The following is a 20,402-nucleotide window of genomic DNA, read 5'->3' on the forward strand; positions in this document are numbered from 1 at the left end:
GCTAATTAAACTCAACAATACTCAAACAATAATCTTTATTCATCTCCACAGGGAAAACACTTTCACAGGTTTTTTTTAAAAACAGCAACATAACACAATAAATCCACTTAAACTACAGTAAATGATAAATAGAAAAGACAGTAAAAAAAAGAGACACAAAGGGTAACATGATTGTGGTCTGTTTTTCTTTTTGTAAACTAGACACCTGTTTTGTTTTGCAAACTCTGGTCCACATTTTATTTAATTTCAAGTCTGACTTTTCACGGGTCCAGTGGTGCAAATCACAATAAATTAAGATAAATAGATTACTGTGAGAGACCAGTCAGTGTGTATCTGTAGCTGAATTCGCTCTACATGACTCTGATTCTCAAATATCTATTATTTGAAGTTTGTTTGGTTGAGAGTGGTGGGCTTGGAGTGTTTGTGTCTACCTCAGTGTCAAACTATTACTGCTGCTAACAGAAAGGTTAGTGAACCGCTCTCTCAGACGCAGGTAAAGGCACAGATGAAGTTCAAAACATTACAATTTGACACGCTAATAGCTGCCAAGCCTCAAGCCTCTGCTCAATTTGCCACCATCCCACATGAATGAGTTAGTGTCTAGTTTCAACTAGCTGTTTAAGTCTGTTAGTTCAAGTTAAATGTTTCTGTAGCTGTGCCAGTTAAGTATAACATTGAGACAAATTTGCCTCCGTAAGTATGTGATAAAGAGATCAAACCTGGGATCTTGAATTAAAGCAGCACAAGTTCATTAAAACTGTGACTTAATTAATCTCAGGTAACATGATAAAAAAACAACCCAAACACACACTTATAAAGGGTGTGTTGCTAATTTGCATTATTTTAGCAGTAGACTCCTTTCCTTCATACAGGTAGGATGAAAACGAGTATATTAGTTTTCCAACTAGCAAACAGCAGAAACTTAGCTTCTCTGTCTGGGGGTACATTTCTCAAAATGATTAATTATTTGGTTTGTTTTAAGCTAGAGATAACCACATCTATGTTACATTAAGGCCGTGCTAACACGTATATTTTCTTGTTTTAAAACACATTTTAATACATTTATACATCATGTCCACATTACTGCATTTAAGGCACCATAAAGCATTATTTTTTAACCCTGTTTAATTCTGCATGTTATAGATGCAGGACGCACATCCATTGTGTTTTAAAACAAAAACATGTTAGTGTGGATCTAAAGTACCTAAGGTAGTTCAACATCAATCTGGCGTTATCAATTCATCCCAGATTCATTTCTAATACAACTTTACATCTGACTACATTATGCACATTTTGGTAGCTGATTCTTCGTAGGATCTCATGTCATCTCTTCCTCCAGTTTTCATTTTGTTTGATTGCTTCAGATGTGAAGGAATGATAAGAAACCTGCAAGGTTTAATCAATGGATTGACCTAAATTTAGCTGGCTGCTTCATTAATAGTAATTCACTGGCATTCAGATCAATGCTTAACCTATAAATATTAAAATGGCCAAAAAACAAAGAAAATCAAACAAACACTGCACTCACATTTCTGAGGATGTCTGATTTATGGTAACCTGGAGACTATAGTTAGTGCTGTGCCATGTAACATTGTTTTGTAAGACGCTCCAATTTTTCACTCCAGGATAACAAAAGCTTTCATGAGAAGTCCTGATAGAAATAAAAAAATGCTCTACATCAATTTTCTATCTCACTTTGGTATAATGGGAAAATATGCTGCCTTTACATTAACAGAGTTAAGTTTGGCATCCAAGTTTCTTCTCTTTATACTTGGCTGTAAAAGTGAGAGGCATCCTCTCCAAACCAGTGGCCTTGAGCACCCTCTGCAGCTCTGTGGAGAGTCCCTCTTTGAATAACCTGGAAATGATCAACAGAAAGAAAAGATGAACATGTGGAGACGTACGTACAGCAGTAAAAAGCAGAGTATTCTCCCTGTCGCAGCAACACAAAGTAATTGTTCACTTTCACTTCAAACAGCTGCCAGCATTTAAAAACGGAGACAGGTGTACAGTGTTACTGTGTCAGATCATCACAATGCAAACATTTTGTCTGTATCATATCAGCATTTATGTATTGTTCAATTTCTCACCTACTTATGACTCTATTAAAGAAAGCAGAATGAAATGCTTTGAAAAAAACGAATAAGCTTAGCTCATTTACCTGCTCATGGTACTGCTGAGTTTGGTAGCAGGGCGACTCTCCGACAAACACGTTTTTCATCCGCACTGCTCCCTGTCTGTCAAGGGAACGAGACCTGGGTGCTCTTTGCTGACTGCGTCTGTGCCACGACTTTAGCTGTTCGTTCACTACTTGTCGTGGGAGACCATTCATGTGGCAGTGTGGATGGTCCCAATTTCCTGGCGGGGTGATTCTAATATCAGGAGCAAAAGGCCTCTGTACTCTCTGGTGAGGTACTGCAGTGTCTTTATACCTATTATCATATCTATTCGAGGAACAAGGAGCTTGCTGGGGGAAATAGCTTCGTGGCATATCCATCTCATTGTAGACCCGTTCTTCATTGTAATAGGCTTTTGGAATACCAGGACTGGGCTGCTGCCGGGGATTACGGTAAAAGCCAGCATGCGGGAAAGCTTGAGGTCCATAGCTGCCAACTGGGCAGGGGAGCAGGAATGCAGATGGAAATTGTTTGGGCAAATCACCGGGCAATTCCCGACACGGGGAGCTATTGTAAGAAGGAAACGAGTTTTCAGAGTTGCTGTCGTCAGAGCTAGCATGGCTTCTGTAGTTCAGTGTAGGGGATGGAGTCTCTGGTAAAGTTATTGAGTATTCGGTCAGCCGCCTCCTTGGGCCTCGGGGGCGACCGCGCTCCTTTTCAAATGCAGAGTCAGGAGAGGACAGCCTGTGCAAACCACAATAATTATAACAAACACAAAAACAAAGCTACTTTGCAAAGAAACTGCATGAGGCTTAAATAACTTTAACTATATTTTTAAATAATCCATTCAGTAAAGGAGCACCACACAGGGTGCAATTTCAACATGCAGATATGTGTGAGGTATAGCTACCTGAGGGAGAGCTGTCTGTGCACTCGCATCTCTGGGGTGGAGGGTGTACTGTTTGACTGGGTGCGACTCAGCTTTAGATGGGAAAGTTGAACAGGCAGAGCCGACTGTGCTAAACAAGCTTCCAAAGGTGGCAAAGACTCAGGTTTGGCTGGGCTGCTGAACACACAACATAGGAGAGTAATTAATATAACAATATTTCTTATGAATGTTTAATGTGGGTACTACATGAAGGGTGGACAGTGTGGACATATACGCACACACACTTTGACAAATGCATTTTGACATATCAAACATTGAGTGATTTAATACTGTGGCAAACAGCAATTGTTCCTTTTAGAAATGAAAACAAATAGAAGAATACACATCAGAGGCAGGAGTTTCTATATATAAATTTGTATAGAGTTACAGTTCTCAGTTGGCTCTGCACACTGACTACTGTTCTATTTAATTCAGAGCAATAATGGTTGTAGTGAAAAAAAGGTTACTTTTTAAAAATGGCTTCTCTAAAGTAGATGAAGATGACCTGTTTTGAAGTAAAGGAATTTCTTACACTGTTAACGTGTTAATTAACAGTTTCCTTTTAGATTTTAGAAGTGAAAGGATCTTTTTTTGTTGTTCTTTAAACCTCATTTGGTCGTTGGGTTCTTTGGAAAAAATCCAACTGGATTCCTTCCAAAGAATCCAACGTTCGTTTACATAACATCACAAATCATAGTTTGTGTTTCCAATTCCAATCCTCACAACTTGATAAACAGGAAAGGAGTTATAATGGATAGCCTGGGTTACCTCATCTTGATGGACGAGCGCGACTTCTTGCTCTTCTGGTAGGGCTGGTCAAGACTTGACTCAGTCCACGGGGAGTGCTCGATGGGAGGAAGGTCATACGCTGGGCTCAAGGTAAAGCTCAAGTCAACGCTTGGATGGGGAGAGTGACTCAGGTTCAGCTGCAGGGACTGTGGAGTCACACATGGAGAAAGGTAGGCGCCATCCACGCAAGACTGCGTGGACAGAGGGAGCAGCTGGGGAGGATCTGTCTCTGCTGGATAAGGGAGTCCTGAAGAAGGCTGTGAAGACTGACTTGTGACTTCTAGGAAAAAACAGAACAAACCCCCCCCACAAATGATATGTATGGTAAAGAATTTTGCATGGATAACATTTACTGTCACCACAGACTCTCTAGCTTTGAGAATGACAGTATTTAGGAAACATTTGAATTCTCGTGAAGTTTCTGTGGTTAACTAGTCATCTGATAAACTCTGTGAGGGTTTTAAACTAGAAAAAAGAAAGAAAGAAAGAAAGAAAGAAAGCGCTTTCAAAGAAATAAGCAAGAACCTTACCTTCATCTTGGACAACAGAATCAGATAGAGAGCTGTCATCAGATGTGCCAACATCTAAAAAAACAAAACCAAAAGACACTCAGTATTAAAATTAAACATTTATATGAAGAGCCATTATGATGTGAATTGTCACCTTACCTGGTTGTGTAATACTGAGGGCAGGGAGTGGTGATGATCGGCCATGCTCCAGTCGAAGGCTGAAGGCCGTCTCTTGTAGATGCTTGAGTTTCTTCTCCTCTCTTTTGCACTGCTGCAGGCGGCTCTTCCTCACAGACTTGCTCAAGTTTTCCTCTTCACAGAGCTTCCGTGCAGCTTCATATATCTTCATCTGAAGCGCTAGAGAAGCGTTGACTGAACTCAATTTTGAATCCTGCAAAGGTTACGGCAGTTTAGCAGAGAGACAGACAACAACAAGAAGACACTATTCCATTGTGCAGTCTCCAAATTTGGCTTATACCTCTGCTCCTCGAGGGATTTTGAGTTCGTCAAGTTTAAACGCAGCTCCAACGCGGCGGTGAACCTGCGGGGGCTTCTCTCCTGGCTGCAGAGGATAATCTTCTGACAGCCGGCCTGTCAGCTCCTAAACAATATGTAACTAATTAAAATCCAAATGTCCATAAAGCAACATCTCAGCATGAATAAAAGTTTATTTTTATGATGATACACAGAAGCTCGGTTAAATGGTCAATCAAAACAAGGCTTCTTTTAAAAATCAACACCGATAAATCTCGTCAGTTTTGTTCCTGGCAGTTTTTTTTCCCATGCAGTTTACTCAACCATCTCCATGTTGTAGTTCTGAAATGGTGTACAAGTATCTACATCTTATCTCTTTACATGTTCAGGCTTATAGGTGCAGAGATGTGGTTGCACAATTTTGCATTTGCAGAGATTTTCTTTCACAACACATTCTTTGGGTTTCACTTTCCCACTGTATTAAGTACCCGTGTCTTCACTGAACCCAGAGAAAAGCAAAGCACTGTTTCCGATTTCATTAAAGATCAGACAAAAGAGGCTCATACTTTGAGTCAGTCAGAGTCAACCGCCTTTACAGACAGACAAAATCTCAAGTGTAGCCAATAAGCTTACTTATTCTTTTGTCACTGAGATCTGGGAGAGGTATCATGACTCTCATTAGTTCACCTACAGCATGTCCCAACAGGACTGCCTTGCCCAAGTGTCAGCAGGAAAGAATGATCAGTCCTGGGATTTTACCCCGGAGCACCCATGCACGTCATGAACATGCCTGAATCTGAGTGTGTGTCCAGTTGGGAAATTTCTAGATTTCATTTCATAGAAAAGAGGAAAGACTTAACATGAAAAATAACGACGTGAAAAAAAAAGTCTCATGCTGGATCCAAACTGAGGCTGAAACTACTTAAACCCAAGTCTTTAACAGCTATAATGCATTCATACACTACAGCCACATTACATGGACTGATTTCTCTCCACCGTCTATCTGAAAGAAATGGGATAACAGAGAACAGGTACGATGGATAACGGTGATAACCTTGAAAATGCATTAGTTAGAATTGGTGTTGACCTTATTCCTTCTAAATGGCCTAAAAGGAAAAGAGAAAATAGCTGAGAAGAACTCAGTCTCACTGTGGCGCTGAACTATCTATTCTGAATGACTCACTTTTGAAATCGGCTAAAATTTCATATCTTTTCCTGTGATTTGGAAATTCTCTGTGACGGACTGGAGACCTGACCAGAGTGTACCAGGTCTTGTTTACTTCACCTCACAAATAAACAAAAAAAATTGAACCTTTACTTTCATTCAATCACCTGGAACTTTTAGTTCACACTTTAATATTCTCCTGCCTTGATTATTGCAATTCACTTTTCAATTTTGCATCTCTCAGTCCTCCATAATTATTTCCAACTGGTGCAGAATGCAGCAGCCAGGCTGCTAACAAAAACTAGCTGGTGGTCATATATTACACCTTTTCTTGCACCATTTCACTAGTTTCCAGTGAAAGTCCGAATCCACTTTAAAATTCTGTTACTAACTTACAAAGGTCTACATGGACAGGCCCCTGCTTGTATATCAGAGCAGCCGGCCTCTCCGATCCTTTAACCAGGGTCTCCTAACTGCCCGTTGCTCTGGTTTTAAAACCAGAGGTCATTTTTGATCAGTTCCAGCTCATCTGCAACCATGTATTAGATAAGTGATTAAAAAGGATGGACGGGTTGATTTGGAAATGGAGCATGTAAAACTGCAACCTATGACTGTCCTGTGATCTCGCATTAGCGTCCCATCCTCAGTCACTTTGCATTCATACATATTTGTCCATCCACTTGTGCTACCAATATTCTCATTAAAAAAAAGAAAACACGAAATGTCCCTCCTGCAGGTCACTTTGTTAACACCAAAACATAACAAGAAAACTGCCCCACCAATTTAATCCTTCATAAACGGAGGCTGAATCATCTGCAGTGTGCTTCCAGTGTGAGCACAAGCTGCACTTGTGACAGCTTGCCTAATTTCCTAACAATTGTCTTTACTTTGTGTAGATCTACTTAAACCATTAAGACTTTAATGAAGAGATGAATTAGATGTGACTCATTTGTTCTGTGACATGTGTCATTGTAATATGCAGCCTCGCCAGGTTTTAAACGGTTGATCTGTGGATGACCAGTGAAGTAAGCGTTACTTACAGCTTCTCGGATGCACAGTTTCCTCAGCTCATGTATGCAGATCTCCAACTTCTCTTGGAGCTCCTGGTGTTTGATCTTTATGGCCCGTGTGTGTGTGATCACATCCTTTGTGTGGGTTGTTGGGCTGTCAGACCCTGCAATGGCAAAGGAGCACATGAACAAATATGAGATGATGTGACATTCATGTATTTCTTTGTTTAAATACATAATAAATTACTAAAAAAATATATTATATTTGATGCATGAGTTTTTGGGACCTCAGCATCATCGATGTGATTTTTTTGCAGTGTTAGTATGAATAATAAAATGCCAGAAAATGCAAGAATGGTACAAATTAAAACAAAGTGATATTTATTTTCTTTTTTTAGAAAAATGTGTTAAAAGGTTCAATAAACACTCCACTTTCAAAGAAAAATATTTTTTTGGCAGTCACTTGATGGTTAAGACTTTACAGGGTAAAGGAAAAGCAAAAATCTCCAATGAAACTTAAATCCAAAAGAAAAAAAAGTCATTAAAAGCACAACTGTAACTTAAGAAGAAAGTCAGTGATGATTGTCATTGTGTATCAGCAAGATGACAGAAACACTACCAAGAACACCTGAGAAAACTGAGATTTTAAATCTCAGACCGAGATTTGAAATCTTAACAGCGGTTACACAACATGTACAATAATTACACACATATGCAGGGAGAGGAATAGTAAACTTCAGGGCTAAAGAAACATCTAAGCATGCTACTGTCCAACTCCAATGGAGGTCAAACAGGGACAGCCATATCATTCACAGCCTGATGAGTCAGCCTGAAATGTGGTGGCCCTGAGACCCCAAAACTGAATAACAGCAGAAAATGGATGGATGGCTAAAGAAGTCAAATAAATCTGTCCAAATAAACTAAAGGAAAATAGATGAAAAGGAGGGAATCCTCTAAAACACACAATGTTTAATTATTTTCACCTAGTATTTGACATCACTCATAAAGGTAAATACAAAAAACATTCAGCTCTTCTTAAAGATACCAAAGCACATACACGTTGCTGGTTCATTGGCTGAACCTAGACAAATTTGATTCTATTCCAAAGAAGAGTCCTGCAACAACTCCCGCCTTTGTGAAGCTTAACGTGCTCAGTTTCTGTCGACATTGTGTTGCAGATGTGTGTTTTCAACACAGTCCTCAATTTGCTTCTGAAATGCGTTGTGCTGAAGTGACAACTCTGTGTGCACAACAATGCCTGGATCTTCACCACAAAAACAAGAAACTGACTAAAGACAGTAAAAATCGTTCAATGTCATACTTACAGAGAAATCAGACTACTATGGAGATACAAATTCAATTGTACTCACATATTTTATCTGTATTGAGCTGTTTAAATCTAGTTTTTTTTCCTGGTGTGTATATAAAAGGGTTGTTTATGATGTATACTGTTATGTCTGTAAAGAGCAGCTGGAGAAAAAAAAATCTATTCAGTCATATCATTGAAGCAGATTACCAATGGAGGCCGCTGAAACTAAAAGCAACAATAACAGTGGACAGAAGAACGAATCTATTGTCTTATCTGCTGTTTTAATTAGTAACACTGAAGCAAAATAACCGTCAGGTTCTCTGTTACTATAAACAATGTGAGCGTTCGACTGGTGCTGTCTGTAGCCTTGGTGACTAATGCCATTAGGTCTCCGGCTTATGGGAGTGGTTTCAGGCATCATCCATTAAGCACCACATACCTTCAGAGATTATTAACAGAATCCCTGCAGGTACTGACAAACATATGAGGCGCGACAGGAGAAAAAAAAAAAAAAGTGACAGCATTACAATAGGCTGAGAAATTCCTCTTCCTCACAGTCATAATCGCCCTATTCTTTCTGGTGTGACATTTTTTCATTGTATAGAACAAAGATCATGCGGCTCAATTAGGGCGCGAGGAATTTCAGAGGGCCAAAGCAAACCAGCAGAAACTAACGTGTGTGCAAAAACAAAACAGCTAATGTTTGCCGTTAATTATATGATACTGTGAGGCAACTTTACTGACACCCTGAAGTAAACTGTGGCAATCCTCCCCAAAAAATGACAGAATACAAAGATCAGCATGCTTACAAGGGCTGAACTTAAAATGCCCAGTTGCGCCTTTGGGCAGGCAAATTGTTTAACCTCTTCCACCCCGCATTTGTGACCAACGAGCAACTCGCCCTGCTCTGCTATGATCAGTATGTACGCTGCATTGCTGGAATTCATTCCTACTGCACCAAATTCATGAAAGCTGTAGCTGGATATTTATTAAAGTTGTTCAATAACAAAAATGTCTATTTACTCACTGTTACAGGATGTTATTATATCTTGACAAGTGAAAATGTTTTTACATCTCATTATGTCCTCCTAAGGAAGACATAGGCATTACTCATATTTCAAAACTCAAAAAGTTGTTTGAATTGACCCTAATGTTATGGAACTGTAACAACTGAAATAAGATGCTTTTATGTGTAAATAAAACAAAAAAGTGGTTACAGAGTTAGGCAGACATAACCTCTTTTAGCTATTCCTCATCTCCGTTTACATCTCTGAATACAATGGCTACTACAAGCATACTGTCCAAATTTCTGACCCAAGTGTCAGCAGCGGTTGCATTGTGTAGGTTGTAGGCAGCAAAAGGTTTCCATGAATGTGAAGAATGAAAACTATGGTTTCTGCTGCAATGGTTTCATCCTGTTGTTTGTTTAACTTGGTAGATAACATCTACCTGACCTTGAAGGAATGACTTCTTAAAAGTGAAAAGTTAGTGGAGATTATTTTATCGAGAACATAACTGATTTTTCTGCTACCAGGGTATAACTCCATGTTTGGGTGAATTCTGTTATTTTCTAAAAGGATACCGTTTTGCTAAGTCAGCAGTGATCTCAAGAAATCATCGACACTGTTGCTTAAAAATATAATATACTTTAGGTTTTACTAAGAGTGACTTGAAAGCATGTGCTGTGATAAATTTATCTGGTTTGATGTGTGATGTGTTTGCTCAGTTTCAGCACTCATTTATGGCAAAAGCAAGGCTTTACTGGGAAAAATGACTTTATGCTTTACAGGTCAGATGTGGGTTTTCAGAACCCGTTTCAAATGGAAATAGTCTATTACCATTTTGATAGTTGACACACTGCATGGGAAAAACCAAGCAAAGATGCAGATTAGAATCATTGCAATGATGCAATCAAGAGCAACCGTATTTTCCAATAGTTACAGTGTTGATCTTATGTTAACAGTCTGCAATACAGGGTGTATGGAAAGAATCATCCGATTTTAAAGTGCTTTAATTCTGCATTCGTTTACCGGTAATGGAGTTTGGAGTTTGTATGGACATAGATTGACATAGATCCTGAGGGGGGGAGTGAGGCCGATGACTTTTCAGTCTTCAGCCTGTGGAAATAAAGCTGTGTGGATTGTGATTGACTGACAGTTTTGTATATTTTTAAGTATTTGCATTGTTACTAAACCACAATATTTAAAAGAATGGACACAGTTTGACATCTTCAAGTTAAAAAAAAAACAAATCAAGTGAAAAACAAAAAGAACAACAAAGACTCATTACTGAAATTAGTTTCTTCGCATGTTAGTATAAATGTTTTGAAATGACAGGAAACAAAAAAAGGTGAAAAAATTTAAATCGTGGGCTTTCACATGGCTTTTTCATGCTGAGTTACAACTGTCACCACTGCCTAGCACTTAACTCTACTTCCTACTTTCACATTAATGTCAGCATTTGAGGTTGTTAAAGTTGCCCAGTTTGTTCCTCCTGCCTGTAGCTGTTCTACACTGACACAGAATCAGGGGAACAGTTTGAAATCTCACCTCTATATCATTGCAGTGTGCAATGATTAGAGTGGATAGTTTTTTACTAAGCGTGCTATGACGGTTGTGCTGCTACATTTAAAAAAATAAAAATAAAATAAAAATGCTGAAACACTGATTTTTTTTTTTTACCTGAATGAAGAATGATGCCGCTGTCAGTGTCGCTGATCTCCCCGTTCCCCTCCATGTCAGTAGATGGACTTCCTGTTCCTGTTCTTCAGTGGAGGCAAAAGATAATGTCACATACCCTGTCCTTCTGTTAAGTAAGAACTTCATTTTCATTTAGTTTAAAGTGCCAACCTCTTTTTTTTGTTTTTTTAAGTGTCATAGCCCTGAATTGGACAAAGCAAGCGAATTTGATTCAGAATTTGGGAGTTTATTCACAAAGCCTGCGACCTAAGATAATCCAACAGCAAGGAGAAAAAACAAAGAATAATCCTAAATAACTAGACATTATTCTTCAAATAAAACCAATAGCGTAATTAAAAAAAAATCCTAAAACAAAGGCAAACATCATTAACACACAAGCTTCACAAAGACCGCCCATTACGTAATCTGTGACCTGTTGCTTAAGTGATTCAGGTGTGACTTGCCTCTTTGAACTCTTAGACAGGTGTAGTCACAGTCTTCCACAGCATGAGTACACATACATGTTGTCAAGTCTAGGGTGTTTCCTGTGACGGCCTGGTTGTTAGGCTCTGATGTCATGACTGCCACTAACTCACTCCGTGTCATAGCTGGCTCACAATGCATGAGTTATAAATCCATCTGGTGGCAAATAAAAACTGGGAAGTTTAATAATTAACCAAGTGAACAGAGGAATGCCACTGTGGTTGCATTCCAGCACACAGGCTTGGTTAACTTCAGCTAAGACTAGAAAGCAAAGGAACAACTACCCAAGGTGAAGTCAGCTATGTCATACAAGAACCAGTTTAATGTTAGTCGAGCTACTGGGTAACACCAGGAAACATGCAGAGATCTACAAAAATAAATAAATAAAAGTAAAAGTATCCCATTATCTTATACTGTCCTAAAAATGACATAACCATGACATACATCCACAAACCTGTGACTGTTACCTCCACACCTCTGAATCACAGATAACTGCCAGGTGTTTTTGCACAGTTACAGCAAAACAGTAAAAAGCCACCTCATCATCACTGAGCACTGACATCTCAAACCAAGCAATTAAAAAATAAATAAATAAAAAATAGATGCAGCCACACACCATCTTTGGCAGATACACTGACACAATCTTTAAAATCCATAGGTCAGGAGTGCCACCACTGATTTTATGCGACTGTCTGGATCAACATAATCCTACACAGTACACAACAGTTTTTTGTTTTTTTTTAAAACTACACTTGCATACTGTAAAAGTACATGCAAGTGAAAATGATAAATAAACCCACTTCTAATTGGGCCTCAAAACAGACCCCTTACTGGGAAGAAGATTTGCCAAGGATACCTCCACAATCCTAACACTGATTTAGCTGTTTGGCTAATAAACGACGCTGCACAGCAGCAGGAACAGCTTGTTACAACCCTGAGAGAAGTGAACGAGACTGAACCGATGCGTCAGAATCTTATCAGTTTCTATTAGCCCAGAGATAAGATAGGAGGGAGCAATGAACACAGCACTCTCATTTTATACACATTAATGGTCCCAATCTGTGGAAATGGACTTAAATGATGCAGCACAACTTTAAGATTTATAGCAAAGTACGCCAAAGACGCCCCTTTCAGAACCACTGGACTGATCTATCAATGTTCTTTCAATGAAGCCTTAACAGCCACCACTAATCCTATTAGCCCAAATAATGTCAGTACAAACAATTCAGTTACCGAAACAATTACTCTGCTTTATTCTGAGACATTTTGATCAACACTATGATTATTCAAGGTTGATTTTCGTTTCCAACAATACACCAAAGCATATCCTCTACATTAAAATCTGGGGAGTCCAGTTATATGCCTTGGAGCATTTTTGAGTTTTCCGTTTCCCACTTGGCAAGTTGAAGTCAAGTTAAAATCCCCGGGAAATAATCTGCACTCATCTATCCTCCACGCATGGATGAAGTTGCTTTCTCAGTTGCAAGCGAACTGAAACTTGTCAAGTGTTTACAGGTATGTATTTGGTTTGGTGTGATTTACTTGCCGGTAAAACATATTTTTCTTGTTTGTAATATTTTTTGAACAACTTTACATCCTTGAGGACAACTAATTAACAGTTTCAGTAAAAGAATTTCATTGTGTATAAGCATTCACATTAATAGTACAATTACAGATATTCTACATTAATCCAAGTTAATGCACATGGACGTCTGTAGGTTTTATGAAGAATGTCATTAGGACAAAAAAAACAACAAAACAAACAAACTTACTTTACTTCATGGAAAACTCAAAATCCAACCAGTGAAAAGTTTCCCACAGAATTCCCAACTTGAACGGAGATACACAAAACCTGAGCCGCATGGAGTCTGGGCAGGAGTGAGAGACTCACCGCTAAGAAAGCGCTGCTTGCTGAAGAGGTGTGGCCTCGCACAGCGAGGGCTGAACACTTGAGACGGTATCATATAACTCGACTCCTGTGTGAGCTTGAAACTGTGTCAACAACAATGACCAACACACTGAGAAATTACAAGTCACTTCACGCTCTTATCAGTCCACTTACAGACGGGTGGGGCCATCTTTGACTGAAACGTGTGTCTCATGACAAATGCAATATTGACTGGCACCCTGACAATAACACTTTAATTAATTCATTGATAAACAAATTGTTAAAAAAAAATAGATGGTAGACTCTTTTTTTGTTATTAGCCAAAACAAAAAAGCAAAAACATACGAGTTTCATGCTCAAAAAATTTGCTAATTTCCGTTCTCATATTTTATAGACCAAAAGATTAATTAGCACCGAAGTCATTCGAGAGATTAATCATGAGCTCTTTATTTATTAGTTGCATCCCTGTAAGTTTATCCTTCTCAGCAGCCGGCTTGCAGCAGTCAAAGATCCTGGTTCACTGTGATTTGTTTAAGGGCTGGAAATTTGTTTGTGGGACAGAGCTCATATCTGGTTTAAATGATTCTATGACTTCATAACTGCATTTAAATGACTCGCTCACAGAGTTGGAATTCTATTTTCTCACTATGATCATTATAAACTATTCCTAATAACTGTGAGAGTTTGAGGTAGTTAGTACAGACCAAAGATGAGAACACCAGAGTCAGTGCATGTTTACTGCCATCTCCTGGTTGATTAAAAGCAGAGAAAACAACAACAACACACAATCATGAATTTAAAACTTTACTAGCATAGATTTTCGTGTGTCCCCTTAAACTTCCCCCACCTGTCTACCTACTTCCCGTCTACCCATACAGAGGCTTTTTTGCATCCTGCTCTTTCTTCCTGCATTGAAAAGAGGGAAACAAATGGCAGTGGCATAGTTCACGTGATTTACAGAGCACCTGCTTTGCATGGTTCACATTCATTCTGAATCTCAATATTCAGTTTGGCTTTCCAGGAATGTTGGTGCTCAGACACCCGCAAAAAGGTCCAGCAATTCCCAGACACTCAGGGATCAGATCTCAAATGACATGGCACCGAGAAAGCAGCAAGGTTTTGGTTCAGTGACTTCTACACTTAAGACTTCACACTGTGAGCACTACTCAACACATTTCACAGATACTAAGCCATGTCAGACTTTCAAGTTTGCCTTTGACTAGGTGGGTTTTTCTGCACTGAAAATTTCTGAGCACCTCAGACCCAGAAAAATACCCTCCCCCCATTTTAATGCTTTTGCTCATTTAGGATTCATTTAATCAAGTATAATCTACATTTTTGTACATCAAATGATCATATATAACAGGAAAATGCATAGATTTCTGTTTAAGAAATAAGTGGTAATCATCCTTTCACATGGATTACTGCATACACAAACAGACAATATTTGGTGTCTCCTTCAAAAACAAAAGTTAAATGATGTTAAAAACACAATTCTTCTCCAGTTGCAAAAAGTTTAAGCCTATTAGCTAATGCAGTCTAATAGGCTTCAAATGTTTTCTAAATGGGAATTTCAGGAAATCTAGTTTCTCATGTGGCTCAACTGATCAGACAGGTCTTTCTGACAGTTTGCCCATCCCATTTATTTTAAGGCTAAATAAATAAGAGTTCAACAGCCTTTTTTATGGTTTATTATAGCACTAGATGTATTAGTTGTATGACTATATTAAGCTATATTAGATGCATTAGTTTGACCTAATAATAAAGCAAATAAAGGTTGTAGTTGGGAACAGCGCTTACCACCTACTTCAGTCAGCTGAGATTTTGTGTTTTACAAAGCGCACTCATAAACAGTATTAAACATGGGCATAGCTTCCAGGTCTGAGAAGTGAAGGCAACATGGAATTCCCTTAAATATGTATTCATTTTAACTTCCAGCAGGGGCAACTTGTGGTTGCAAAATGACCTTGACTCCTATAGACATCTATGGGAAAACATCACCCCAACATCAGTAAACACTACCCTGATGAGTTTATGGGTTAAGTCATTAATTTTATGTCATACTGAATAAAGCATCAAGTTTAGTTTGGAGAAATACTCTGGGCTATAACCCACTGGCTATTTACTTACTGAGAAGCCAATAAGTGTGTGGTTTCTCATCGAATCGCCTTTCAAAATGCCAAAAATAGTGACATCACCATCTTGAGGCTTTAAAACAGGGCTTCAGAAACCACTGGCTGAGGTCATAGAGGGTTAGGGTTTTCACAATACTAGAATTACCAAAACACAGGAAAACACTCGACACTCAATAGCATTTTCAATACCATGACAAAGATTTTGACCCCCTTAAGCAAAAACAAAAGGAATGAAATTATATTTAGAAAGTGTTAATTTTTTTAATGTTTAATTATCCAAATTATAAGTTAGATTTAACATCTAACTTCTAACTTCATCAGAGATCGTGAAGTTAAATATATTTTAGAACCTACTTAGAAAAAAAAGGTACAGAAAACAACACAACACCTAACATTTAAAGTGTGGTGTTAGTTGTGTTATGCTCACTGTGAAAGACTGAACCACCGGCCACTGCCTGCATGTTAAAACTGACCTCACAGCTGGCTACAACAAAATAACAAACATTTTAATAAATTATTGTAAAGGAAAAAAAGTCGAAGTTAATCATCTTGTCCACATGTGCCTGCAGCCTATCATCCACCGTTCACATTGCTCTGTCTCAGTCTGCATCTTTTTACACCCTCAGCTCCGCTCTTCAGCCCTGAAACCTGTCTGATTCTGCTGTTCTGCTCTGGATTTCACTCTTTATTTCTACTTTGATTTCCTCGCTGGTCTGCAGAGTGCTTGCTGTGCCCTCCAGGTTTCCAATGACAACGTGATGATAATGTGGCTATCGGGCAATTGCTAACAGTTAAATGGATAAAGTGGGCGCAGGCCAGTTTAATACTTCACTGTTGTTGAAACAGAAGCTTTACTGATCTCTGAAATTCCTGTGTCTGTCATCCAGCAGCAGTGCCGTGAAGTTGTGAGCTAACTAGAGGAGGCAAAGACGGCATCGTCTGTAACAATACAGCTGCAAATGGCGATCTTAATTTGGTATTCATTTTAGTGTCTATGCATGTTTAGTTAAGATTTACTCACTTAAAAACTGAAAATACACAATATTTAAGGCTCAAGGAAATTCAAAGGACAGTTATAAAGTTAAATGAATTCATCCATAGTTAATGAGTAAATAATGCCATGAGAATAACGATCAAATTAGTAGTGATGAAGCATCCCTACCCATTACCAGCACCTGTTAGTACAATACAGCAGCACATTATACAAAAACAAAACAAAAACAACAACAACAACAGCATTAAATCAGATATAAGAAATTAATTCATATTTTAAGTACTCATGTAAAACGCTACTGATAAATTCCAGGATTTTCACAGGTTTTCCAAGACCGTCTGAGCCCATATAATACCCCGCACTGATCTGGGAAACTACAGTTAAGAGGAACTGAGGGAAAGCCGTAAATGAGAAATGCTTAGCCACATTTTAACACCTAGTCAAAGATGCAATTATAGTGTAATATTTCACAGTCAGGAGCAAATTAGTCACATCACAGCTGTCCACCAACAGTGTATTGAAGTCCATCATGCTTGATGTGATGACTAGTAAAACTGTTTCCCACAAAGATACCAAACACACAGCATTCAGAGTTATGGTAGCCAGTTGGTGGATGTCATCATGGGTAGTTTATATAAACCAGAAGTCCCAGAGAGACAGAGAGCAGGCTTTGCAAAGGAAACATAGCAGCTGGCAAAACAAATTCTTTAAATATTCTTGAGGCCTTTTTATAAGTGCATGGGCTAGACTGCCGCTGCCAATGCAGAATTATTAAGTGCCAGTCCTCAGTACTTTACAACTTAAGTCAAATGTGTGTCAATGAAACACTTTTTAAGCTGCACTAATAAACCACAAACCCTAAAAAAAAGAAAATAAAACGCACAGGAAGAGAATCCTGTTTCACACCTTTACACCTCTCACTGCCTGCAGCCAACTTAAGCTTTATGTTGGTTCAAACTCCAACCAACTAATGTACATGTGAGAAAAAACCCCCCAAAACAAAACACTACATGCACACTTTGGCAGAAGAAAAGTCCCTGATTTGATCACTGAACAATTTGTTTATCACACGCAAGCCAAGCATTAAAATTGTGGCTGAGAGTGAACAAGCTTAACACATTAAAAACTAAAATTAAAAAGATGAGTATACAGTTATGGTAAAAAAGGGAAAAACTTAATACCCTTAGCAGGTAAAAACAACCTCAGATGAACAGCAACAAATGACATATTACACAGTGTCATTATTTATTTAACAAAAACCAAATCAAAAAAACAAAATTCAACCCACGATTCAGCAGCTGGCAAAAGCACCTTTAGTAGCAGTAACCTGAAATTACTTTTAGTTTCTTTATGACTATCAGTCTCTCACATCGTTGCGGAGGAATTTTAGCCCACTTTTCTTTGCAATCTTTACAACATGGCTTCAGTTCATTGAGTTTTTTTCCCCACACTTATGTACAGCTCTCTTAAGGTCCTGCTAGATTAATAAAATTAGTCGAAGTCTGGACTTTGATTGGACCACTGCAACACCTTGATTCTTTTCTTCTTCAAACATTCTGACATAGATTTGCTGCTGTGTTGCTGCAATTCTGACCAAGCTTCAGCTGTCAGACAGGTGGGCTCATAATTTACTCTAGAATACTTTGGTATGGAGACGAGTTCATGGTCGACTTGGAGTCTGCTAGACCACCGGATTATTTGGACTTATTTGGCAAAACAAGCCCAAATCATCACCCCTCCGCCACTGTGCTTGACAGCTGGTGTCTGGTGGAGGTGTTTGTGGAGGTGTTTGTGAAAGTCAAAGTCCAGACTTCAACTCGATTCAAACGCTGTGGCGGGATATCACAAGAGAGCTGTATATAAATGGATCATTGCAAACCTCAATGGTGAAAGTCATACAGAAACCTGAAGTTACTTCAAGTTATCACTACTAAAGGTGGTTCTTCTGGTAAAGGTGGTTTTACCATGACAGTACACTGTTTCAGTTTGCTTTATCTCTTCCATCCCAGTGTTATATTATATTTACACCAAATACCAAACACGTTTTTTATGGCCTCACACATTTAGTGAATTTTACACTCATTCTTTAACATTCAGCTAGGGGTGACTGACACATCAGGAAACTAAGGTTTTATGTGGGTTTAAACAATGCTGGGCGGCACAGCATGAGTTTGTAATTACTGCTGCAATGGAGGGTCAGTGAAGTAGTAGGGGTTAAGCCACTTCTGTCTTTTGCCCTCAGGTCAATGCTGAGGAATGTGTGACTGCGGTAAAATTTCAATCAAGTGAAATGAGAAACTAACCAATGGGACGACTGCACAGGAGAAAACCTTCACATGGATCGGAGCATAATAGCGTAATAGCATCAAACTTGGGAGTATGCCTAGTATTAACAATTCTGTAAACTGTGTGCAAATTTCAAAAAGCTGGCAAAAGTACTTCATTAAACTTGCACTTTATGATCAGACATGTTTACTCTTCCAGTCAAAGAGGATGTTGCCATCCGACAACTTCTGTGTACAGCCAGGTATCTGTACACAGTTTATTGTGCACCTTCAAGCTTGACTTCTCGTTTGCAAACAAATGACACACCAATGTTTTTTTTAAATATTAATTCACATTAAAAAATAAAAAAAGATCAACAGACTCCGTGATACTAACAGTGTTTCTGGATCACTGGTTTATACACACACACACTGAATACAAAAACAAATAAAAGTAAATCTAACTGAGAAAGGAGACAGTGTGACTGTATCATCCACTCGCTCAGTCAGATGCACTGAGCTTGCTGGGCCTCATCTTTAGAGTTTCTCAAAGTTTAGGAACTTCTTCGCTTCAGTGGTCAGCTTTTCCCCAAAAATGCTTTCATTCTCTGTTTCACTGCTACCCATCTTTAAGTTAGGTTAAGCAGTTCTAAATAAACAACACGCTTCACAAAGCTAGTTAAAGTAAGGTAATAATTCTTAGCTTTCTCGCTCTTACCTTCGTAGCTAGTTAGCCTGCTAGCAGCATGCCTCATCTACATCCATACAATCTGCGCTCCATTGGCTCGCAGCCTCCCAGATTTGAGCTGGAAGTTTACTTTAGCTACAGTGGAAAAAAAAATAAGTGGAAGAAAACAGAACCGAGTCCTAACGTTACGTCAGTGTAGTCTAGCCGCTTGAATTAACAGGAAAACAACCATTAAGCTGAAACTGAGTTCTCCAACCGCTAACTTTGCTGGAAAGCATACTCCGAGCGCTCACTGAGGCAAAGGAACGCAGAGCTGCCTTCAGGTACCGTCGGAAACAGTTAGCACACGAGCCAACAACAAGTAAATACCATGGTAACCGCGTTTTCCCCAAAGTGATCATCTTCTAAAAACTGATTTCCAGTGTTTTCTTTTGTGTGTTTTTTTTTAATGCAATGTCTTTACTTATATTGCTAAACAGACTAAATAAACAGGATTTACTACGTGACTTTTAAACTAGATAAATAAAGGATATGTTACAGTCACTTCGCCAAAAACCGATTTCGGCTTCTACCTTGCAACAGAAATGTTGTTTGTGGGTCAAGATGAGTCGATATCATTCATGATGGATACATTTGACATTTGTTTTACATATTATTGGCAAACAAGTTATTTATACCAGTTTAAATACAGACAATGGCTTTTTGGCAAATACTGGAAATCATTGGTAATATGGTTTATAAAGGTCATTCACATACATTTACGTGTTGTTTTCGAGCCACGAACTACTCGTGGTTTCAGCCCTGCCGGTTTGGTGTTTCTTACATGTAACAATATAACAAGAAAAAAAGGAGAAAAAAAGCCGCAGTGTTGAGCAAACCTTCACCAGCAATTAAGTCTGAGATGTCCAGCACCACTTCTGCAGTTTATATGACTCCTGCTGTGTTGTCACGGGGACATCCCGGGCTTCCTA

At 38.7% G+C, this 20,402-nt stretch overlaps 1 protein-coding gene across 6 annotated transcripts; it reads right to left on the reverse strand.

Moving 5' to 3' along the window:
* Positions 1 to 16: 16 nt before the first annotated feature.
* Positions 17 to 19,748, reverse strand: inavab (innate immunity activator b). Of its 6 annotated transcripts, none has more exons than XM_039612520.1 (10): positions 19,462 to 19,748; positions 10,983 to 11,060; positions 7,023 to 7,156; positions 4,822 to 4,944; positions 4,503 to 4,734; positions 4,365 to 4,418; positions 3,814 to 4,114; positions 3,028 to 3,183; positions 2,162 to 2,861; positions 17 to 1,858 (listed from the first exon to the last, which is right to left on the reverse strand). In XM_039612520.1, the coding sequence occupies exons 1-10, from the start codon at positions 19,496 to 19,498 to the stop codon at positions 1,766 to 1,768; spliced, it is 1,908 nt and encodes a 635-aa protein (XP_039468454.1). In that variant the 5' UTR covers positions 19,499 to 19,748; the 3' UTR covers positions 17 to 1,765. The 6 variants fall into 6 exon arrangements, with proteins under 6 accessions (XP_039468454.1, XP_039468456.1, XP_039468457.1 ...); XM_039612522.1 differs by having other exon boundaries at positions 10,983 to 11,065; XM_039612523.1 differs by lacking the exon at positions 19,462 to 19,748 and adding an exon at positions 13,235 to 13,461.
* Positions 19,749 to 20,402: the final 654 nt, after the last annotated feature.

This window comes from Oreochromis aureus, linkage group 5, assembly GCF_013358895.1.
Source record: "Oreochromis aureus strain Israel breed Guangdong linkage group 5, ZZ_aureus, whole genome shotgun sequence".
Classification (NCBI taxonomy): domain Eukaryota; kingdom Metazoa; phylum Chordata; class Actinopteri; order Cichliformes; family Cichlidae; genus Oreochromis; species Oreochromis aureus.